The 21,953-nt window shown below is 42.3% G+C and overlaps 8 protein-coding genes across 15 annotated transcripts; 6 read left to right on the top strand and 2 right to left on the bottom strand.

The window, feature by feature from the left end:
- The first annotated feature begins 1,824 nt into the window (after positions 1 to 1,824).
- Positions 1,825 to 2,282, top strand: LOC6574748. The gene has a single exon (XM_002000741.4). The coding sequence runs from the start codon at positions 1,849 to 1,851 to the stop codon at positions 2,263 to 2,265; it is 417 nt and encodes a 138-aa protein (XP_002000777.1). The 5' UTR covers positions 1,825 to 1,848; the 3' UTR covers positions 2,266 to 2,282.
- LOC6574749 (general odorant-binding protein 99b) lies at positions 2,263 to 2,862 on the bottom strand. The gene has a single exon (XM_002000742.4). The coding sequence runs from the start codon at positions 2,800 to 2,802 to the stop codon at positions 2,338 to 2,340; it is 465 nt and encodes a 154-aa protein (XP_002000778.1). The 5' UTR covers positions 2,803 to 2,862; the 3' UTR covers positions 2,263 to 2,337.
- A 2,684-nt stretch (positions 2,863 to 5,546) lies between these two features.
- Positions 5,547 to 9,546, top strand: LOC6574750 (extensin). The gene is made up of 3 exons (XM_002000743.4): positions 5,547 to 5,992; positions 8,494 to 8,763; positions 8,822 to 9,546. Exons 1-3 carry the CDS (start codon positions 5,978 to 5,980, stop codon positions 9,398 to 9,400), a joined length of 864 nt encoding a protein of 287 aa, XP_002000779.2. The 5' UTR covers positions 5,547 to 5,977; the 3' UTR covers positions 9,401 to 9,546.
- Positions 9,547 to 9,676: 130 nt separating this feature from the next.
- On the top strand, positions 9,677 to 10,298 carry LOC26528132. Its single transcript, XM_015167638.3, has 2 exons — positions 9,677 to 9,771; positions 9,826 to 10,298. Exons 1-2 carry the CDS (start codon positions 9,723 to 9,725, stop codon positions 10,041 to 10,043), a joined length of 267 nt encoding a protein of 88 aa, XP_015023124.1. The 5' UTR covers positions 9,677 to 9,722; the 3' UTR covers positions 10,044 to 10,298.
- A 45-nt stretch (positions 10,299 to 10,343) lies between these two features.
- Positions 10,344 to 11,424, top strand: LOC6574751 (pterin-4-alpha-carbinolamine dehydratase). Of its 4 annotated transcripts, none has more exons than XM_015167640.3 (3): positions 10,344 to 10,599; positions 10,652 to 10,799; positions 11,015 to 11,424. In XM_015167640.3, the coding sequence occupies exons 1-3, from the start codon at positions 10,445 to 10,447 to the stop codon at positions 11,312 to 11,314; spliced, it is 603 nt and encodes a 200-aa protein (XP_015023126.1). In that variant the 5' UTR covers positions 10,344 to 10,444; the 3' UTR covers positions 11,315 to 11,424. The 4 variants fall into 4 exon arrangements, with proteins under 4 accessions (XP_015023126.1, XP_002000780.2, XP_015023125.1 ...); XM_002000744.4 differs by having other exon boundaries at positions 10,655 to 10,799; XM_015167639.3 differs by having other exon boundaries at positions 10,658 to 10,799.
- On the bottom strand, positions 11,320 to 12,154 carry LOC6574752 (N-alpha-acetyltransferase 40). The gene is made up of 2 exons (XM_002000745.4): positions 11,685 to 12,154; positions 11,320 to 11,629 (listed from the first exon to the last, which is right to left on the bottom strand). The coding sequence occupies exons 1-2, from the start codon at positions 12,053 to 12,055 to the stop codon at positions 11,392 to 11,394; spliced, it is 609 nt and encodes a 202-aa protein (XP_002000781.1). The 5' UTR covers positions 12,056 to 12,154; the 3' UTR covers positions 11,320 to 11,391.
- A 30-nt stretch (positions 12,155 to 12,184) lies between these two features.
- On the top strand, positions 12,185 to 12,813 carry LOC6574753. Of its 2 annotated transcripts, none has more exons than XM_015167642.3 (2): positions 12,185 to 12,269; positions 12,396 to 12,813. In XM_015167642.3, the coding sequence occupies exon 2, from the start codon at positions 12,439 to 12,441 to the stop codon at positions 12,796 to 12,798; it is 360 nt and encodes a 119-aa protein (XP_015023128.1). In that variant the 5' UTR covers positions 12,185 to 12,269; positions 12,396 to 12,438; the 3' UTR covers positions 12,799 to 12,813. The 2 variants fall into 2 exon arrangements, with proteins under 2 accessions (XP_015023128.1, XP_002000782.1); XM_002000746.4 differs by having other exon boundaries at positions 12,202 to 12,315.
- A 104-nt stretch (positions 12,814 to 12,917) lies between these two features.
- LOC6574754 (disintegrin and metalloproteinase domain-containing protein 10) lies at positions 12,918 to 20,819 on the top strand. 4 transcript variants are annotated; one of them, XM_015167644.3, is made up of 10 exons: positions 13,682 to 13,860; positions 14,039 to 14,362; positions 14,423 to 14,615; positions 14,680 to 15,076; positions 15,157 to 16,087; positions 16,145 to 16,398; positions 16,463 to 17,181; positions 17,238 to 17,403; positions 17,493 to 17,559; positions 17,732 to 17,878. In XM_015167644.3, exons 2-10 carry the CDS (start codon positions 14,281 to 14,283, stop codon positions 17,776 to 17,778), a joined length of 2,856 nt encoding a protein of 951 aa, XP_015023130.1. In that variant the 5' UTR covers positions 13,682 to 13,860; positions 14,039 to 14,280; the 3' UTR covers positions 17,779 to 17,878. The 4 variants fall into 4 exon arrangements, with proteins under 4 accessions (XP_002000783.2, XP_015023130.1, XP_015023129.1 ...); XM_002000747.4 differs by lacking the exons at positions 13,682 to 13,860; positions 17,493 to 17,559 and adding an exon at positions 12,918 to 13,050 and having other exon boundaries at positions 17,732 to 20,819; XM_015167643.3 differs by lacking the exon at positions 17,493 to 17,559 and having other exon boundaries at positions 13,685 to 13,860; positions 17,732 to 20,819.
- Positions 20,820 to 21,953: the final 1,134 nt, after the last annotated feature.

Below are 21,953 nucleotides of genomic sequence, written 5' to 3' on the forward strand. Positions count from 1 at the left end.
GTACCGTGCGAGAGAGGGGAATGAGGAGTGGGAGAGGGGGGGCAATGGGCAGAGGAGGCTGAGGGACTTACGTAGCGCCCGGTTCGGTGCGCGCGTCGCAATGAAATTAGCTTTGTCAACGCGGCTGACATATGCACCGGTTGAGCTTGAATGGTGCGGAAAGATCTATTGCAGCGTGAAAACGACACAGCGAGTTGTTAATGAAGTAGTCACAGTCAACGGAGAAAGTCACCTATGTGCTGGTACCCCCCCCCTCTCCCTCTCTGTTCCCACTATGTGTTCTGCGCCTTCGACAACGACAGTCAAAGGCTGAGGAAATAATAAAAAAGAGAAGTTGAAATTCACGTCTGATTGCAATGCACTCGGCAAATTTGCCCAAAGCCACGAATTGCGCAATCAGCCGCAAGCTTATAATTGCAGTTGCAATTTAGACTACCCCATTGTAGCTCAGCGGAAAGGGTATCTAATATATGTGCTAAATGCAGGAAATTTAACTGAACACTGAAATAAGTTATTTAACAATATTAGGAGATGTAAGGATGTATATAAAAAAATTGGCAGTAATCAAGATTTATGGATGAGCATGAAAGAGAACTATGTATAAGAGAGCGAATTGGGAAATAGATTCAAAGCATAATGAGTTAATTGAGCAATCGGGCAAATATGAATATGAGAAAGTATAGCTTGATGGAGAATCAGGCGGCTATAGAAATAGGAACTCACATAATATTGGAACTGTCATCATTTATAATATAAGAAAAAATTTGATGAGGAATTTAATAATGTAAAGAAATTAATAAAAATGTAGCAACTGATCAATGAATTAAAGAAGCGATAAAGTAAAGCTTTACCGATTTGTACATTAAAAATTAATAATTGTTTTTTATTAATTACATGTGTGCAAAGTATATAAATATTTTTTATATTTTCAAAATATTTTAATACATTTATACAAGTACATTAAAAATAAAGTATAACAATACATAATATAATAATATTAATTGTAATATTTGATATTAATCAGCATATAAGTGAATGAAACTAAACTGAAATACAAATTGAAACGTTGAGACAATTAGCAGACTAAATAGCTGAGGGTTATCATCGATGCGCAGCTGTCAGCAGCTAGTCAGAATATGTTTTTTGTATTTTAATTAACATATATTAATACATGCATTAGTCACGGTTCAGACAAAAATTTAATATTTTATTCAATTTGCGATTCCGAGATTATTTACGCCCCTAGGCTTATCAGCTACTGATTATCTTTGAGCAGAAACAAAGCGCATCTAATATATGTACATATATTCTAGTGTATAAATTGTAAGTTATGTCGGGGAGTACGAACAAGCTTGTTTTTAATTACTTCTCTAAACTTGAAACAAGCTAAAATATTCAATTAATGCGCGCTCTACATATGTGTTATATAGAAGGGCAACGAAGAGATGAGTAATTCAAGCAAACACTGAATCGACTCGGCTCCAACTATGCTAGTCACAAAATTATGTACACATGTGACAATTTCTATTGGTAATTATGGTAGTAGCTTGAATTTATGAGGCAGGTAGTGCGCTATAAAGATGCTATCTAGTCAATGACAGAGTTATAAATTGCCATAATAAACTAGAGGCGAATCGAAAGCATAAACAGAACAAGTGCTGGATGTCCGGATGTCTCTAGCTACGTGCGAGGGCCAGCAATTAGAATTGTGGTACGCGTCGAGTTCCACGAATTCTTGACTAATGTCAATGTCAAGGCAGAAATCGGAACTGGTTTATTTCACGACAGCGAAGCACACTCTCCCGTTCTCTATATAAAGCGATGCGTGTGCTCCGTATATAAGTCAATATGAAGCAGTTGGAGCTGAGTTTACTGTGCCTGTGCCTCTGCCTGCTGATCGGCCCATTGTGGGCTGCCGACACGCCCACCTGGCAGCTGCCCACTGCGCAGGCTACGCAGCGCATTCAGCGGAGCTGCCAAAAGAGTTCAGCGGGCCAGCGGGCCAACCAGCTGAGATGCCTCGTGGAGCAGCTGGGCCTGTGGACCGACGAGCAGGGCTACAATGCCAGGCGCATAGCCAAAATCTTTGCAGCGCACCAGCAAACCGAGGAGCTAATGTTGGTCGTGGAGTACTGCAACGACAGAGAGCGCCGGCTGCAGCAGAAGCCCGCACAGTGGGCCTATGCGGCCTACAAGTGCGCCACGGCTGGCACCCTGGGACAGTGGCTGAGGGAGTACAAGAGGCAAATGCAGGCAATCAAATAAAGAGAATGCAAAGTTTATTTTGGCAAATCAAATGTGTAATGTCTGGGTAGTCTGGTCTGGTAGTCTGGGAACTTAGGCCTTGACGCTCTGCTGCACCAGCTGCAGATTGGAGCGCATGAAGCACATGCCGCCGCGATAAGCCCATGTGCAGGCATCGCTGCCTTGGGCATTGTTGTCCGCGCAGTCGGCGATCTTCTGGTGCACTTCATCCGCGTGGTCCACGTGGGAGCCGCCGGCGAGCTGCTCATGGATCTTGTGCACATCGAAGCCGTGCGTGGCGTCAAACAGGCCAAAATGCTCGAATATGCACTTCAGATAGCAACGGCTCTTCTCCTCATCCGCGAAGTCCCACTTCACATACTTGGCCACATCCTCGGCGCTGGCATGCACCTGCTCGGCGCATATATTGCGGAACCTGACCAGATCCTCGTGCGTCTTCACCACATAGCCCGAGCCATGGTCATGGTCATGAGAGTGACCCTCATGGTGATCGGCAAAGGCCAGAGTCAAGCTCAACAGAAGAATAAAGAGTTTCATGTTGGATTTAGCTGAGAAGATGCTGGGATTCACTTGGCGAAGATTGCAACTGCAATTTAATGCTGCGTCTGCATTTGTATTTATAGCTAACTGGGAGGGTCTGGATGGATCTGATGATCACCTTCTAAGGTCGGCGTAAGCAAATGTGATTGACTGACTCACATTGATTGTCTTATCAACGGGCTAAAGGTGTCTCAAGTAATTGTCAAGTTCCAAATACCGACACAACACACAATCACACACACGTTCATGATAACGTAACAAACAACATCTGCTGCAATTGGAATTCATGATAGACTTTTAGACTCTTAAAACCCGAATTTAATAATTCCAATATGACTTCTGCTAATCAGACAACGTTCAGTCATTCTCTGAATAACAAAGAACAGTGGCGCCATCTTCAGGTCTCAATTTTCATACTCTAATAAGTTTGTCCCTAACTAGATTCATATGTAATTCAAAAAGGGAACTGTGCCGCCATCTGTCTGAAAAATGTATTTTGGCGCCATCTGGTAGCACAGCCGTGAAGCTCAAATAAACACGACTGTAGCTGTCAGCTTTGTACAGTGAGCAACGAGCACTTTAGTATTTTAGGCGTTATAAATTCAACTTCATAAGAAAATAACGTATTACTATTTACGTTTACATGATTTTCTTACTGTTTCAACAGTATTCCTGTAATTTAAATAATTAACATGTTTAACTATATTAATCTTTAAAGTGTCTGCTTACTTTTTGAAAAAAATTATAAATTACAAATATTTATTTTAATTAAACCTTATTATTATTTATTAATTAAAGATCTGTATATGTATATTTTATTAAATGTCTTTTACACTGAGTTTGAGTACAAAAATGATTCATATAATATATTATTAATTAACACTGCATTTTCCTTTTTCTCTGTAGAAAGCTTTACGAAGATAATTCATAGCATTTATTTGATTGGTCGAGCAGGCACTTGATAAGACGCACCTGGCTCAAAGAGAGAAACACCAACAGCAACAACAACAACAGCAGCAACAGCAACAACATCTAATGAACTGTTACCTGCCAGATCAGGCTGCCACGAAAAGTTCAAATACTCATTATGCCAATCAAACGGACGGCAAACGTAAAAAGGGAAAGCGAAAGTTCAAGCAATAAAGAAAACGCAACAGGAGGCAAGCAACAACAACAACGACAACAACAACATCAGCAACAATAACAACAGCAACTGCAACAAACAACTAACAGCAACAACAAATTAAAAACAAAAAGAAACAAGAAATCTACAAATTGTTGATTGACCCCAAGAGCTGTCGGCATCTCCAGTCGTCTCTCTGTCTGCGCAAGTGTGTGTGTGCATTAGGGAGTGTGTGTGTGCGTGGGTGGTTGGGATATGCGCGCAGCTGACAGACCGACACTTATCACCTCTGCCAGTGAACGTGACTACAGCAAAGCGAACAGCGAACTGAAATGGCAGACTAAATATACCCTATAAAAAACGTATATATAAAATAATATGAATATATGAATATATGTATATATTCATATGCATATCTCAACATCCGATAAGGTGTCCGATAAACACCTTAAATAACATTTACAAATGGTTTATCAAATCATGTATACCTCTTCTCACGACACCCACGGTTACAGGGTATATTCATCATGCCAGCCAGAGCAGTTGGAGATTTGTTGTGGGGGCAATTTAATAGCTGTTTTTGGTACAAAGTGTGGGGTGTGTGTGTAGTAACTAGTAAACAACAACAAATATAGCAACGACAACAACAACATTGGCTACAATCCGTGGCAGTTCTTACCCATTGTGTGGATGAAAGTGAAACTATTGCTGTCAAGCGCATTGGCTATGGACTTAGAATGGAAATCGTTGCTCGCTCGAATCTCGATCGCTGACCAGACCAAGTAACAGTTTCTCTCTCTCCTATATCACTCTCTTACTCTTCATCTCTCTCTGTCTCTCTCTCTCTCTCTCTCTCTCTCTCGCTCTCTCTCTGTCTGTCTCTTGCACATTATTCTTGACTTTCGCTCAGTTAACTGCATCCAATTGATTGCGCTGCTAAATCAATTAAATCAAAACTAAACAAAAGCTCAAGAGAAGCAAGATAAACCTGGTTTTAATACCCTACTTCGTTAGAGATAAGATAACTAACCAAAACTCCGCCAGCCTATTGACAATAAATAAACTAAAATAGTGGAAATATTTTTTTTTACCAAGTTTGTGTTTTTCGTTTATTGTACATTAACTTTTATTTAAATAAAACAAATTAAATTATAATTAACTAACTCTTTAAAAATCTACTAGCTAAGTTCTTCTTTCCCTCAAGGCTTCAATCTTTTAGAAAGCCAACTTAATAGCCTACTTTTATTTTGCCTGTTAACGGGTCAAACATATAAATTCGAAAGGACATAAAAATATGTTCTTGAGACTCGACTTAAATTACCACAAGAATTTCACCTCTAGCCAAACTCTGGACCTGAAGAGAAAACCAACAACTCGACTATATATCTTAACGTTCTTCAGATTAAGGACACTTCCTCCTGCTGTGCTGCACGAGTGAACTGCGATAACCTCCAGCTGGATGCTCGAATCTGGGCCAAATTGCAAATGAAGTTCCTGCAGCGAGTCATAAAGCTCCGCAAAGCCGAAGCCGACAACAGCGCGGCAACTGCGCAGCATTTGACGTTGGCGTCGACGTCGCTGCCGTCGTCGAAGGTATAAAAGGTAGAAGACCGCCCAGTGCTCGCTCAAAATCCAATAAGAAACGCGCGTGCGCAGCCGACCGACAGTTGCGACTCGTGAGATCCCATGCTAAAGAGCTCCGTTATAGTTCGCGTTGCATTTAGTTGCTGCTGTGCACAGACATAAGTGAATTATATACACACGTAGTATATATTGCAATATAATTTATAGCAACTTGTTTTTAATAAAGTCACAACGTGTCGTGCGACGTCCGCAAATTGTGCATTTTAAAAGTTAAAAAACGAAAACTCAACAAAAATAAAAGTAAACAAAAGTCAAGACGAGAAAAAAGGAAAGAAAAAAAAACATAAAGTAAATCAGAAAATCCCGAGTGCAGTTGACGATTTATGTGTTAATTTTTTGGACATTTCCTGAGCTTCCTGCGAACACGCTCAGAACTCAACTTGCATACCAAAAAGGCAGAAAACAATGCACAGCTTTAAGGTAAATGCTAACCACTGGGCGATGGGTGTTTATTGGGGCAGACATTGCGACAGATTAACCGACTGGCTGACTGACGGACAGACGGACAGATCGAGAGACAGACAGCCCCATTTGTTATAGATTCCGCGCTTGCCGTGTGAGCACTTTCACTTTTTTGCTTTTTGCCAGGTTTAAGGTTACACATTTGTGTCCATTTTATTGCCTTTGAACTGGTCTCTGATCTCTTAGCCATGACTCGGGCCAACCGCTGTTGGCTGACTCAGCGTCTAACATGCAAAACTGGCAATGCAAGCTAGTTATACAAAAACAAAATATATACAAAGCGAGCGAGTGCGCACATACATTGATACATAAGTGGACCGGCCACAAATCGTAAATCATTCATAACTCTACATAGTCAGTCAAAACACAAGCACTAGAACACGGCACAACTGAAGGCAGAACTTAGTCAGAACTAAATGAATATTGTATGGGATACGAATTGAATTAAATGTGCTAAGACTAAAATTACAATGTAATATAGACTATAACTATACCCTAGCTGATTCAGGGTCTAGAGAACTATATTGGATTGAGCAAAACTTTTCTTCTTATGGGATATTAATATATGTCATATTGGAGTCCAATTGGTATATATTAAACAAGAAGAAGACTCCATTATTATTATCCATATAAGTAATAAGTCTTTAAACTTTTATATTCCAGTTAAGCTTAAAATTTAATAAAATAAAACCATATTTTTAGAACCAATATAAAATTTAATCCAAAAATTGTAAATTGCAAAAAAATGAAAGATTATGGACTAAGCAATTAAACAGTCAAGCGTAAACCAAAGCTACGTTAAATGCCTAACAAATTGCGTGTTTAAACGTAAACAACAAATTTAGGAGTGCTACCGATTCACACCTGTTTGCGATCATAATAATAATTGTTTTACTATACATATTTAAATAATCTTACTAACAAGACTTAAGCATGCTCAAAGTTCAACCAATTATTTAGTGAAATGCTACAAAAACCCACTCAAACTTCATTATAGAGCAATAGATCATCTTGGTTCAACGTTACTTCTTTTTTCCTTCAATGTTTATGAGTTTTCCAATGCTCACTTGGCACACCCACATCATAAAAAAATATCTGATAATCGGCTATTTTTTGAGCCTAGGCTTTTAAGCCTAAGCACTGCCAGGGCCAAGAGCGTGATCTTCAAAGGCGAACCGCATTAACTTGTGCAGCAGCAAACGATCTTCGTAGTTGTTGTTGTTGTTGCTGTTGTTGCTGTTGATGTTGTTGTTGTTGTAGCTCCGACTTTTGGCACTTAACATGGCCCAATTTCGAGAATTGAAGTGCACTTACTTACTTCATCATCATGAACGGCATGATCATCATCATTATGATCGTCTCATGATCGGCACGAGCTGTGCAATTGTTGCTATAACTTTTTGTTTGCTGTTTGTTGATTCAATTTCAAACAATTGGATTCATTTCAAAGCCAAAAAGGAAAAGCGTTCAAAATTGCCCTCTGATCGTCTTTGGAAAGCACCTACAGATCGGAGATCGGGTAATGCTTGGCGAGCAATCATGAGCTGGTGCGTGGGCGGAGAATGTTTTTTGTTTACTTCTTTGTTGTTGTCCATGGCCAAAGGAAAGTCAAAGTGAAATGCATGGAAAGCAAAGCCAATTACCAGCTGCAGTTCCAAAAGGGGAAGCCCAGCAGATATGTCTCTAGGGTAATCTGAGCACAGTCGGCGCACATTACAATTGGGAGTGAGTGGGGCGTGCATATGCTAAGATCAAGATCAACGAAAACTCGGTCACAGATCGCACTCCCCAGCATATGTGTGTGTGTGTGAGTGTGTAAGCTCATTCCACGTGTGCGTGTGTGTGTGTGTGGGTTACAACTTCATGGGCTGGCGCATTTCCATGCCAAGTGGTCAACTCGTTTAACCGGACCTATGACAAAGCTGCCTAAGGAAAGGCTCAAAATTCCAATGGTCTCTAGCCCATGTCGATCGCGTTGGTCCGCCGTCCGGTTTGATCGGCTTCCATAGTAATCCAATTAAAGGAACAATCTACATTTCAATTCAAAACTAATGAACTGTAGTTAATTCATAACAATGGGTAACACACATGTCTATAGATCGTTCTATTTGTTGCTGTTGTTGTTCGTGTGGTTGCCGTAGCACGTTTTCTTGAATGCAATAGTTGCTTAGAGATCGAAGCGAATCGATCTCTCTACTCTGCTTTGGCATTTGAAAGTCATGTGCGCTGACGTCGAACTTGTGGTCTTCCATTCAGCGCCGGCTTCCTTGTCCGCAGATCCCAAACTTCCGTCAAAGATTGGACACAATTATGGCCAAGGTGTAAACAATTCATTGATTGATGATCGCTTGGGCAATCAATTAAGCTGCGTTAAATAGTCTTGGTGACAAATCATGGACTTGCCCACAATAAAGCTAAATATAGCTAATGTCTCCCCACTCTCCCCTGCACACTTTCAGGTCAATCTGCTGGCGTTGCTCTTGGCGCTCTCGCTATGCATCAGCTGCTGTCAGGGCGCGCGTCGGCTGCGCAAGAAGCCCAAGGTCTACAATGCGCTCATCACCACGGACGACAATCTGACATCGAGTCGGGCCTATCCGGTCATACAACCCACCATACACGAGCCGGGCTATGCGCCATTCGGGCCATTTAATCCCTTTGGCTTCTACAGTCCGCCAATTGTGAGATTTGGTCAGCCTTTGGTGCCAGGTCTGCCGCCCAATGAGCGGGTAAGTGTGTCGGCAACGGCTACAACTATAAATAGTTAATCTTATTATCTCCTTGCAGCTGCCGTATCCACTGCCCACAGCGCCGCAATATCCGCCTGTTTACGCATCCTTTGATCCTAACCAGCCCAACATTCTGCCTGGGGAACAGCAGCCGCCACCGCAACCACAACAGGAGCTGGCACCCCAAGCGCCAACAGTTGATGAGCATGGGCCCAAAGAGCTTAAGGGCAAGGAGAAGCTGCCGTTACCTCTTAATGATCGGGGATTGCCGCCTGTTTTGATACCACTCTCATCCCAGTTCAACGATCAACCCAACGATCAGCTACCACCCTATCCCTTTCAGCAGTTCCCAGTCATTTATGACCAGGCGGGCTACGCCCGGCAGCGCGAAAACTACTTGCCACCCTACGATTACTATCCCAGCCAAGGATACCCGACGCGTAGTCCTGCAACTGATGCGCCGCCCGTTCAACAACCAGAGCCGGAGGTGAAGCCTTTGCCACTGGACAGCCTGGATGCAACGCCCAGTTTCGATGACATCAAAAATGGGTCGGAAAATAAAAATATCGATGTGCCCGATGTACCGCCGCCACCAATACCTTCGGGTCCAAAGCGCCCCAGACCAAAGGATAATTGAGGCGTTTTTTGGGGGAACCGCCCCCTTACGAAATATACACGTATTTATTACCATTTTCTTTAAGCATTTCGATTTGATATATGTCGTTCAATAATGTAATTTAATAAGCTTAGTAAGTGTTCATCAAAGATAAATAAATTAATAAAAAAAAATGTGAGGTGAACGCACTTGGTAGGGAAGACCCTCGGGATATGCAGAACAGAGCTGTGCCCAGCTTTCACTGCGATAGACCCGAGGGAATCGGATTATCTGAATTGCTTTTGCCTATAAATGCAGCGTAAACAGCAGACATTGCCTCAGTTTTTACTGAAAACTTGTCGAAATGAAGATCGCATTTCTCTTGGTTTTTTGCTGCTGCCTTTTTACTTTGGGTAAGTCATATCCATTTTATTTGATATGTATTTTAGAATCCATTTGATCTATAGCCTTTGGACATGACATCGCTGGCACCAAGGCGCCTTTTGTGCGCAGTCGTTACAGCTTACGTTGGCGTAAAACTACGACAGTGATGCCAGAGACCACAACTGGGCGTGTCGTCGAGCCCCTTACATCAACGGAACGTCGGAAAGTGGGCACCTCTACAACCAGTCCGGACTACGATTACTATGGCAACGGCGAAGCAGATAATATTGTGCATAAATAAACAACAATTACAAGTCTGTCAATGTCAATATATACACATTCAATTATACAACATATGAAGGATCAATAATGGATAAACAAAATATCAATATTCAAATTTAAATTCAAATTTAAGCAACGGTTTGATTTTCAAGAAACTGTCAATTGCAGAAGAAGAAGCTAACAGCGCGCTGTTAAATAACATACAACAATTCATTCGTGTTCAGTTAGCCAGACAACATGAATTTCGCTACATAAAAAACTTATTACTTTTGAATGGTGTGACCAGATTTTGTTTAAATGGTTTTTTGCATTCAAATCAGCTGTAAAATTTTATAATTTTCAAAGGCCACACTGCACTCAGCTGTGCTCTCGTGGTGAGCAGCATACCCGGTTTAGGTATATGTAAACCAGTTATTTAGAATGTTACTAACAAATAAATATGCGCAAAATATGCGAAGCTTTCAAAAACTTGCTAGTCTGCTCAACGAGCGAAACAAATTTTGCTGGCCAACGACTGCAACAACAAAAACATTGAACGTAAATCAGTGGAGTGAAGGGTCGCAACGCTTGTATTGGTGAGTATAAGCTGCAATTATTGACAAGATTTGAGAAGCTCTGATTGCGCAGCAGCAGCAGCAACAGATATGAGAGCTCAGTTCTGTATACGACAGCAACGAGAGCAGCAGCAGCAGCAACTGGTGTTGGCCATATCAGATTTCACAGCAAACACCAACCTCTCACATCAACCCCAACAGCGAAAAAACGAAAAATGGTGGTAAGTGAATAAATGCATATCTGGGGCAATAAAACCTATTGCCAAATATTGCAAAAGTCGGAAAACAAAATGTGCCTTATTTATCTCGGCTTGAACGCACTTATCGCTTGAGGCCACGCGAGGTCAGCAACTGGCCCCCAAGGGCAGTGGAGACCGCAAAACAGAGCCACACTAAACTAAACACTTGTTGCTTCTACAAATTTACCCAATCCTAGGCCAAACTGACTGAACAAGAACGCGCTGAGAAGCTGCAGCCACTGCTGGATGGAGGCTGGAGTTTGGTTGAGGGACGCGATGCTATATACAAGGAATTTGTACTAAAGGATTTCAATCAGGCCTTCAGCTTTATGACGGGTGTTGCATTGCTGGCTGAGAAAATGAATCATCATCCCGAGTGGTTTAACTGCTACAACAAAATACAGGTTACCCTTAGCACCCATGACGTTGGCGGCCTAAGTAGCCAAGACATCCGCATGGCCACATACTTTGAGGCACAGGCAAAGCTACTAAGCTAAATGTATTAAAATAATTGTTTGATATATATTTCGTTTGTACCGCACATAAAATATTGTTGTTAAAATGATTAAAGTAATCAGCCCAGCATGGACTTACTTAATATCTGATAGTCAGCCTCTTCCAATACATCTGGTGAAGTCTCATCCTTGGTATAGCCAAGCGCTTTGAAAAACGTTAACGAGTTGTAATTATTGTTTAGCACGGTGAGCACAACTTTTTCCAACTTCCAAAGCCTAGCACAAGCCTCGAGCGTTTGCATCATGAACTTTCCCAGACCCTTTCTTTGATACTCGGGAGCAATTTGTATTTCGTAACTAAAATGCGAAAGTGTTATTAATGTGATACATATTCCAATGCTCAATTATTTACCAGTAGAGCACACAGTCGCCACCGTCCATGTCGAAGCGAAACATGGTGTAGGCCACGGGTTGCTTCTGTTGATTTTGGGCCACCAAGAAACGCGCCCAGTTCTTATTTAGTTCAGAATGTTTAATCTTTGGCTGCCAGCCCATTTTAAGCTGCTTGTAGAATGGGCCGACATTCTGCTCCGCCAGTTTAAATGTCCATTTCAGGGTCTTTGCATCCATATCGCTCTTGGCGCGGCAATATAGTTTAAACTCCTCACCAGAAGGCGACTTGTAGCTTTCATATGGTAGAGTGTCTAGTGGAACTTTAGCACGGGCCGCGGCTTCGACAAGTTTGTGCTTGGCCGCAGAGCTAAGGTCATCCCGATTTGTCATTATTATTTTTTTATTTTTTTTATACAAACTGTTTTGTATATTTCTGCTAGCAGAGCGTGCCGTGCACTTTAAAGCGGGAAACTAGTGTTGCATATAAATCAAAATGCAGCCCTGGTTATTACTTCGAGTATTGTAGAGCACTGGAAATCTGTAAGCAAGTAAACAACGCAAACGCTTGGATTATTATTAAGTTTATTTCATAAATAAAACAACGGTAATTATATGTGCATCTAAAGACAATTGTACACAGGGTTTTAACCGTAAATATCAACTACGTAAAATTGGATATATAAATAGAAGTTGTTTAAATGTTATGCTGACGTTATCATTTTGTTTTCAGCAAACAAAAACAAATACATCTACTGCAGGAAATTCTACAAACAATGTTTAAAAAATCGAAGCCCAAAGTAGAACCACCACCCACAGCACCCAGTCTAGACGAAATGCTTGCGGATATTGAGTCGTTTGAAATTCCCCAACCGACAGGGGGCAATGCCAGTAGTAATACTGCTTTGGAACACGCTCTGCTTACAGAGCCTGAAAACTTAACTCTTGAGACATGGTGGCAAGTGTTTGACGAATATGACCAAAAAGTTAAGAAATTGGCTTTAATGGAGGGCACACTAGAAGCAAAAAAGGAAAATTTATTGACGTGTAAAGATAAGCTTGAAAAGAATGCTAAAAGTCTACGCAAGGGAATCCAAAAGCAACAGACGTTAATAAAAGAAGTGGTTGATTGTTGACCTGCAGAAATTTTATTTGTTTATCATCAATTCTATCACATACAAAAATCAGCAGTTTTATATATCGATAACTGATTCCTATTGCTATTGTTGACAAACACATACACAACATTTGTAATCGGGTATGTTGGTAGGCTGCGCTCAGAGAGTATCGATACTTGTTACCTGCAGCCGTTTTTTTATGTGGGGAGAAATAAAATAATTGTTTTTAAATTATTTGCATTAAAATGAAAACGTTAAATTAATTAAAGAGTGAGTTTTGTGAATTGAAAATACCATCTTAATAAAATGCACACAACATAAAGAACCCAAAATTTATTTTGGGCCTGTGAATAAGCCAGAGAACAGGTTTAGGCCAGAAAAAAACTTGGCTGGCTTACCATTTACGCCACAGCGTTAATGGCAATACAACAGCGAGCGGAGGTCGATTGTTTTGCGTATGTGTGTTTGTGTTTATGTGCGTGTGTGTGTGTTCGTGTGCTTTTGTAGTTGCTTTAATATTTTGCCTGTGAGTTAGCTAAATCCAATTACCAAATCGAAAAAGTGCAACAATTGTTATGTGCAGAAAAATAACCCCTTTCACACTGGCTAATTGAATTTTACGTATTTTATTTTGGCTACTTAACAACAACGGCAACGAGTAGAATTTTGGTTCACTCCAAGAATACACACAACCACATACACAAGCAAACAAATATACACAGTAAAGGATTATTATTCAATTTAACGGTTGTCAATAGTGTCAAAGAATGCAATACATTTAATGACCAAATATAAATGTGTGCAAAAAAAACTAACAGTAATTTTCACGGGCACACACAAACACAAGCACAACGCTTAACATGTTCGTGTATAAAGGTGTGCGCGTGTGTGTGTGCGAACAAAGTGCTAATGAGATGCTGATGCCTGAATGTTGATGCTGTGCTTCTTCTTGCCAGCTGTTTTGTTGCTTTTGCCATTTATGCAAAACATATACGTAAATTTTGAACAAAAGATGTACATACATATTTTATTGTTTTGATCAGTTACGAATTTCGCCAGCTAACGAACTCGCTGCAAAAGGTGAAAGCAAGATTTGTTGTTGTATTATTATATTGTTGTTTGCTTTTGCTCAAGTGGATGCTGTATGTGATATTTTGTATGAATTCGTATTTATAAAAGTGCAATTTCTTTGTGCGCTGCTCGGTCTACCGTTATTGCAATAATCTTATTTATATGTGTTTTGCTCATTCTCTTGCAGCAGCTACGCGTGAGATGTCGCATGTTGTTTGCGTTGCGGCTGTAACGGATTTTTTCAGTTTGGCAATTCTTATTGGCAAAGCAACAACTGCTGCAATAATGTAAGAAACGACGGGCTAACAAAGGTGAATCGAAACCAGCAAACGCAGCCTAGAACTAGTTGGGTTTCCACAGACACTCACACACAAACACACACACGAACATAGATTTTACAGCACACATATACACAGAGTTAGAGCAAGCATGGGCTGGCTGCTGGCGCTCCTGGCGTTGCTGTTGACCATCAGCGAGCTGCTAGCAATCCCAACGCCGCTCAAGCTACCAGGTGAGGCCACAAATTGAACTTTCTCTAACCACTGTTTGGCTAACCTACGCTCTTATTTAGGCTACACACATAAACTGACGCCATATATCAAGCACTGGGAGGCGGCGAACTTTGATCGTGCCGTGCTGCAGGCAGCGCAGCTGCGCCATTTGGAGCAAGCACGCGCACGTCGAAAACGGCAAGTTGAGCCCTCAAGTGGTTCACCTGTGGGACTGGCGCACACAATTCGCCTGAATTTCTCTGCACATGACAGGTACGTGCGTGGGTTGATACTGCACCTCATTTTTTGCACACAAACTGATTCATTGTGTTTACAGAGACTTCCTGCTGGTGCTGCGTCAGCAACCCAATTCGGTGTTTGCGCATGATGTTCAAATTGAGAATACATTGGGGGCCATCGATTACGATGTCTCACGCATTTACACGGGCAGCCTGGAGGACGATGAACAAGCCCATGTTCAGGCGATACTCACAAGTGATAATCTCCTAGATGGTACCATTGAGACGCAAGCGGAGCACTATTATATAGAGCCAGCGCAGAGATATTCACAGCAGCTGGCGGAGAGTGGCGTACACAGCATAGTTTATAAGCTGAGCGATGTAAATATGCAGCATCAGAACTCATTTGCCAGTGGCATATCCTCCCAGGCGCCTGTCAAGACGCACTGCGCCAGTGAGCGATTGAGACGTAAACGGTGGCTGCCCGAAGAGGAGGTAAATAAATAAGAAATACAATACAATATATTTATATTTATATTTAAATATTTTACTAACGCTTTAATTTTCAACCATAGCATGTCACAGTACCAAATTATAATCGCAATCCCCCGCTGCCGTTGGATTTAGAAGTGCCCTACAATGATGACTTTCGTGTGCTCGCCTCTGAAGAGGATCGTAGCGACGAGGAAGCTAAAAAGTCCACAACATCAACCATGCGCAGCACAGAAAGTTTTCTGGCCACGCTAACGAAACCTACGCCCAATCGCAACATACTTGTAAATAACTATAATCCCTCCAATGTTGGCGACACCAGTCGCAGCTACAACAGCAATACCAATACTAATAGCAACAGCAACAACAATGTACGAAAATTGTACACGAAACACAAAAATATTATCGTTAGCACCTTCAATCGACCCATAGAACCGGAATTCGGTACACCCTATGAGGAGCCCAATGCCAACAATAACAACAGCCTGCCAAATAACTTTTTCAATGCAAATTGGACAACACTTTCAATGGGCAACAACGATCGACCCAGCCACAAGACACACGTGGAGATCATTACCAAAAATGGTGCCACTAAGAAACCGAACATCATTGTGAACAACTACAATCCGGAGATTATATTTGCACCCAATCCACACAATCCCAGTTTTAATAGCATGTTGATGACGAATCTGTTGAGTGGGCGAGGCGATGATATACACAACGCTCCGCGCCTGCTATATGATCGCAAGACAACTTGCATGCTCTATTTGCAGGCAGATCACACGTTCTTCCAGAAAATGGGCAGCGATGAGGCCTCCATCGAGGCCATCACACGCCACGTTCAGCGTGCCAATTCCATTTACCGTAATACGGATTTCAATAACGACGGAAAGCCCGACAACATTACGTTTATGATAAAGCGTATTAAAGTGCACAACATGAACGCCATGAAGGATCCTAGTTATAGATTTCCCGGCAACTATGGTGTGGAAAAATTCTTGGAATTGTTCTCAGGTCAGCAATTAACTATATTTTGCGGTTTCCTTATAATATCCTTACTTTCAATTACAGAGGAGGATTACGATGCCTTCTGCCTGGCCTACATGTTCACATACCGCGACTTTGAGATGGGCACACTGGGTCTAGCTTGGACGGGCGATCTGAAAAATGCGGGTGGTGTTTGCGAAAAGAACGGGCACTATCGCGGTTCCCTTAAATCCTTAAACACAGGCATTGTAACGCTCCTCAATTATGGAAAACATGTGCCGCCCGCCGTTTCGCATGTTACGCTAGCTCACGAGATTGGCCATAACTTTGGCTCTCCCGTAATTAAATCCTTTAGTATATATAAAATATGTATAACTAACAAAGTCTCTTACCCATCGACAGCACGATCCGGAGCAGTGCACGCCAGGCGGCGAGGATGGAAACTTTATAATGTTCGCACGTGCCACTTCGGGGGATAAGAAGAATAACAATAAATTCAGTGCCTGCTCCTTGAAATCCATTGAGCCCGTGCTGAACGCCAAAGCGCGTTCGATGAAGGGCTGCTTCACGGAGCCCCAGTCATCCATTTGCGGTAATGGTGTAGTCGAGCCGGGCGAACAATGCGACTGCGGCTGGGAGGAGGACTGCAAGGATTCGTGCTGTTTTCCCATGTCCCGGCAGCCGCATTTGGATGAAACGCCGTGCACACTAACGCCGCATGCACGCTGTAGTCCTTCGCAGGGACCCTGCTGCACCACCGATTGCAAGGTGAAATTCGGCGACAAGTGTCGCGATGACAATGGCTGCCGGGATCCCTCGTTCTGCGACGGACGCGTACCCCAGTGCCCGCCATCGGTGAACAAGCCCAACAAAACGATTTGCAACAAGGAGTTTGTATGTTACATGGGTGATTGTACGGGCAGCATTTGCTTGGCTTACGGTCTAGAGTCGTGCCAGTGCATACCAGGTCCACAGGATGATCGTATCAAATCCTGCGAACTATGCTGCAAGCTGCCTGGTGAAGATAATCCCTGTCGCAGCTCATTTGAGTGGAACGAGGCGCCTTTCGATGTGCCCGATATGTACTCCAAACCGGGCACGCCCTGCAATGATTACAATGGGTATTTTATGGCATTCCAATAATGTTATTATTTACTAATCTCATCGTCTTCGACAGCTACTGTGATGTCTTCCAAAAATGCCGTGAAGTGGACCCCTCGGGTCCATTAGCCACGCTGCGTAAACTGCTGCTCTCCGAGGAGAGTATTGCTACCTTCAAGAAGTGGGTGCAGAATCATTGGTACACTGTAGCTCTGGCCGCTATTGGCGTCTTCTTATTACTGGTATGTGATGAATCTCAATTTTCTTTCATATTCGGAAACCCGAAGAAAAATTATGTTTTGTTATGTTTAATACGTTTTTGTTTGACAAGTTAATGCGTGTGGTCACAAGTATGCTGAGGGATCAGTATGAGGCCAAAACGCAGGCCTTGGGCGATGGTGAGGCCAGCAATGTACCTGAAACTGAACCCCGTAGAGCTCAGTTCATTGGCCATTGATCTCAATAGCTTATGTAGAGCCAATTTATGCTTTATTTCATGCACTCATACGCAACCCAACCACCCAGTTTTATTTACCATAAATATAATAATTTATTATATTCTTGCCACAGGTCATGAGCACAAAGCTGCTGGCGAAACGCTCGAATCTGAAGCTTAAGTCAGTGACCATCATACACAGTGCCACCACGGAAACAGTGCGTCTGCCGGAGAACAACAACGGCGTTATAGTACACACTGCCGTGCGCACTAAGGTGCCATTCAAGAAAAAAGTTCGTGGCGAACGCAGCAAGAAGTCAGGAATCGGCTTAGCAACAGGAGCAACAACAGCAGCAGGAGTACGTAGTAGTGCGGCAACCAAGGGCAGCGGGAATGTGGAGCCAAAGAAACCGAGCCGAACGCAGGCGGTGACCAAAAAGAAGCTGAAGTCAAGTGCCGCTGAGGAGGAGACAACCAAAAAGTCCAAAAAGCTGGGCAAGCATATGAAGGAAATCATCGACTACTCGCATCGCAACAACAATGCAGCCGGCGCCGATGATGCCTCAAATCTGTCAACCACTAACAATCACATGAACACCTTTGGCAAAGTGCAGCGCTGGCTGTTGGAATCACCGATTGTGGCACAGCCACTGTCGCACATAGATCATAGCTCGCGTGTGCACAAGGTGATGAGCAAATCACAGTCAACGCCCGAGCGGCTGGTGCAGAAGACTCCGCAGAAGACCAAGTCCATGGGCAATCTCTCAAATGAGAAGGTGAAACTGCAAGTCGTCTACAAGCCGCCGTTCAAGTTCTCGCTGCGTCTGTCCAAAAAGCCGAAGGTAAAGACGCACGTGGTGGGCGTAAGCGCTGGCGCGCGTCCAAAACGTGCGCAGAAGGCTCAAAACACACGCTCCAGCGGGCAGGCGGCCACAACATCCAAGGCCCCCTACACAGAGCGTACCAAGCGCACTGCCTTGCTGCTGTGCAACGAAGCGGATGACGATAATCAAATACTGACGGTAAGCGAGCCCAACTACGAGACACTAAAGCCGCCCCCGCGCAGCACAGAGCATTGCTATGAGAACGGGGAGCTGCCCGCAGCCAGTGCAGCCGCTGAGCCTGCCGCCACAAGCAAGCCTGGCAGCAGTAGTAGTGCTGCTGGCAAGATAGCGCCTAGTTCTTCCAATCGTGCTAGCCTAGAGGCTGCAGCTGCGCCTGCGTCGCAGCGCAACTCTTATCGGCGCTCCAATTCGCTATCCACGCATAATCCATTCGCTGTAGCGCCGCGACGTAGCAGCAGCAAAACGGCCAAGCATGAGTCACAACCCGCCGGCGGATCAATAAATCTGACGCGTAACTTTGGTAGCACGCAAAATCTGATAAATCTCAGCCAGAACATGGCTAAGTCCAAGAAGCGCAGCAGTCTGAATCTGAAAGCGAGCGCAGCCAAAAACGGCAAAGATCCGCCCACAGCGCTTGCAGCTGTGGCAGCCCCTGCAGCCGCAGCGCCGCAACGTCGCTCCTCTTCCAACGCAAATCTGCGCAGAAATAGCAGCACCTCCAATGCAACGCCCCAGGCAGCTCCGGTCCCGCCTACGCGCAATACACGCAACAGCTTCAGCAACATTCCACGCGCCAGCCTCAATGGCCAGAGCCAGAGCAGTGTCTCCGCAGCGTTGCCGGTGACGGCGCCGAGCTTTTCACGTCAGTCGTCTACAAGCACAGCGACAACAACGTCTAGCGGAATGGCACCGGCGCTACCGCTGCCATCCTCCCTCCCTCTACAACAATCCGCCTCCACAAGCGCCATGCCCAGTCAACGGCAGGCGACGCAGCCGATGCGACGCAGTCTAAACAATTTCCGAGCGCGTTCCAATGCGACAACAGCTGCCGCTGCCGCTGCTGTTGCTGCTGTTGTACCTCCACCAACAACGCTGGACAACGAGTTACCATCGGATCTGGAGGTGGTTGTCTCTGACATTGAAAACCTGGTTAGCTAAGAGCAGCGCAGTTGCTCGTATCCATTTCAAAGCAACCCAGTGAAAGTGATAAGTCCTAAAGTTAGTTATACAAATTGTCGCATAGGTTTACATGCATATATATATAAATTTAGATTTGTATATATATACATAAATACATACATATATGTACTTTACACTGCCTTAAACTTGCCGTTTCTGCTGAATATGTGAACGCCACGCCCCTCCACACATACCAAACCGACCACGAATCCCGCATTAATCAAGCAAAAAAAAATAGTTACATATATTCGGAATGCCGAATTTTAAATATTCTTGCAGATAAAACGATATATTATATAGCAAATACGAGTATATAAGATGCATGTGTTATCAGAGAGTTATTAAGCTAAATACGATTTTTACTCAGTTATATCTATAGATATATAGACATAATCTGGACTTAAAAACAAAAAGCTCCAGTGATTGGTAGTAGATATTTATGCGTCTTCTTCTTTACGCTATGTGTACATATAGAACTATGATCCGTACTGCAAGGGTATACAAATGCTAACAACGCTCGTGCTTATGGCTTCACTAACACACAAATCGATACCATTGAATATTCACCTGACACACCCAACACTTAATACTAACACCTAACACCAACACCAACGCCAATGCCACCGCCGAAGCCAGATGCACTCACCGCACATTGTACCTTTTACTACATACTATTTAACTGTATTTACTGTTGTATTGTATTCGTGATCTACGTAACTGTAACTTGTAACTCTGTACTTTTGTCTATACCTATGTGAATTGTGTTCAGTTGTCGTAATACGATCGATCGTATTGTATGTATGAAACAACAATATCCTAACTAATTTGCAATTTATACTAACGTTCCACAATTAGAGTTTTATTAGCTTTGAAAAACAAAGAAAACCGTCATGAAATCGGCCTAGGCTAAGCTATTTTTGTACAGCAAACAAATAATAATTATTGCAATAGACCGATGAAAAACTAATCTAGATATCTATCTATATATACTACATACATATGTACATCGATACAACGAAACTCGATCGCTACACAGTTTCAAACTGTTATTGTATTTATCTCTGTTTTATATGAATTCCTACACAGTATTATGCTATCTTTACATATGACATATCTTTATTTTCTTAAATCATGTTCTCTACGTTTCGAAAAACGACCATTGTCTATATAAACTTCGACACACAGAAAAACAATATAAGGTGCTATTTTAGTAAGGAATGTATAAAACAAACATAAACGAAAATTTAACCAAGAACATTTTAAAACAAAACAAATGAATACTCTTATGAATACTTTCCAAGAAGATCAAAAATGATTATAAGATTTGTAGTTGAGATGGGACGAGTGTAGCCAAGTGGTTAGCCCGGGAAAGTTGCAAATAATATGCATAAATGATATTAGTAACAATTATAACCAACGATAACTGTCAATAAATCAAAAGTCAAATGCATCGAATTGTAGTAATTAGTAGTCGCAACAGAATCAAATGAAACTTAATAAAAAGCAGTTTAAACAGTTCTCCACTCTGCAGTTCTCCCCACATCCGCACATCCACACACACACACTATTGCCTGCGCATTCTTAGAAGTAGTGTATATAGGAAATAAAATCGAAAGACAAATAGTTTTTATATGCAAACGATAAAAGATTAGAAAGCAATAAAGAACAAAGCACCTAACCGATATTCATTACATACGATAGTCACGTAGCGTATCAAATCACAAAGGAAAGCAGACGGCTTGCGGAGATATAGAAAGAGAGCCTCAAATAACTAGCGTTTTATAGTCTAAGCTAATTGGAATAATCCCTAGATATTTACATATGTATGTAAGTAATGTGTTGAAAGCTCGTCGTATTTTAAATTGCGTATAGTTCTGATATGTATTTGCATTAACGCATTGGCTGGACAAAGTACTCATAGATGGGGGCGTGCACTGAGCACATGGGTATATGGTATATTTTTTTGGAATATACAACACATTAATAGGTAGTCAGTCATAAGCTCAGCTCAAATGATCAACCCGAAACAAGTGGAAGTAAAGACAGTTAACGTAAACGCGTAGGCAAGTCATGAAACGGAAAAACAAAATTACGCGACAATCGCTTTGAAATGCTTATTAAGAAAATTAAAAGTAACATAAATCGAAATATAGTATTAAGTTTATCTTAACGAAAAAACCCATGAAAATCTCACACGAACACCTATTGATAACTATTTAAATATGAAAGTATACAACGCGCTGATTATTTTATAACATTAAGGTATCTCGGCAAAATCATAAAATTTACCAAAAAAATACAAAAATTAAAAAAAAAATTGCCAATGTTTATG

This window comes from Drosophila mojavensis, unplaced genomic scaffold (assembly GCF_018153725.1).
Source record: "Drosophila mojavensis isolate 15081-1352.22 unplaced genomic scaffold, ASM1815372v1 contig_231, whole genome shotgun sequence".
NCBI classification, from domain to species: domain Eukaryota; kingdom Metazoa; phylum Arthropoda; class Insecta; order Diptera; family Drosophilidae; genus Drosophila; species Drosophila mojavensis.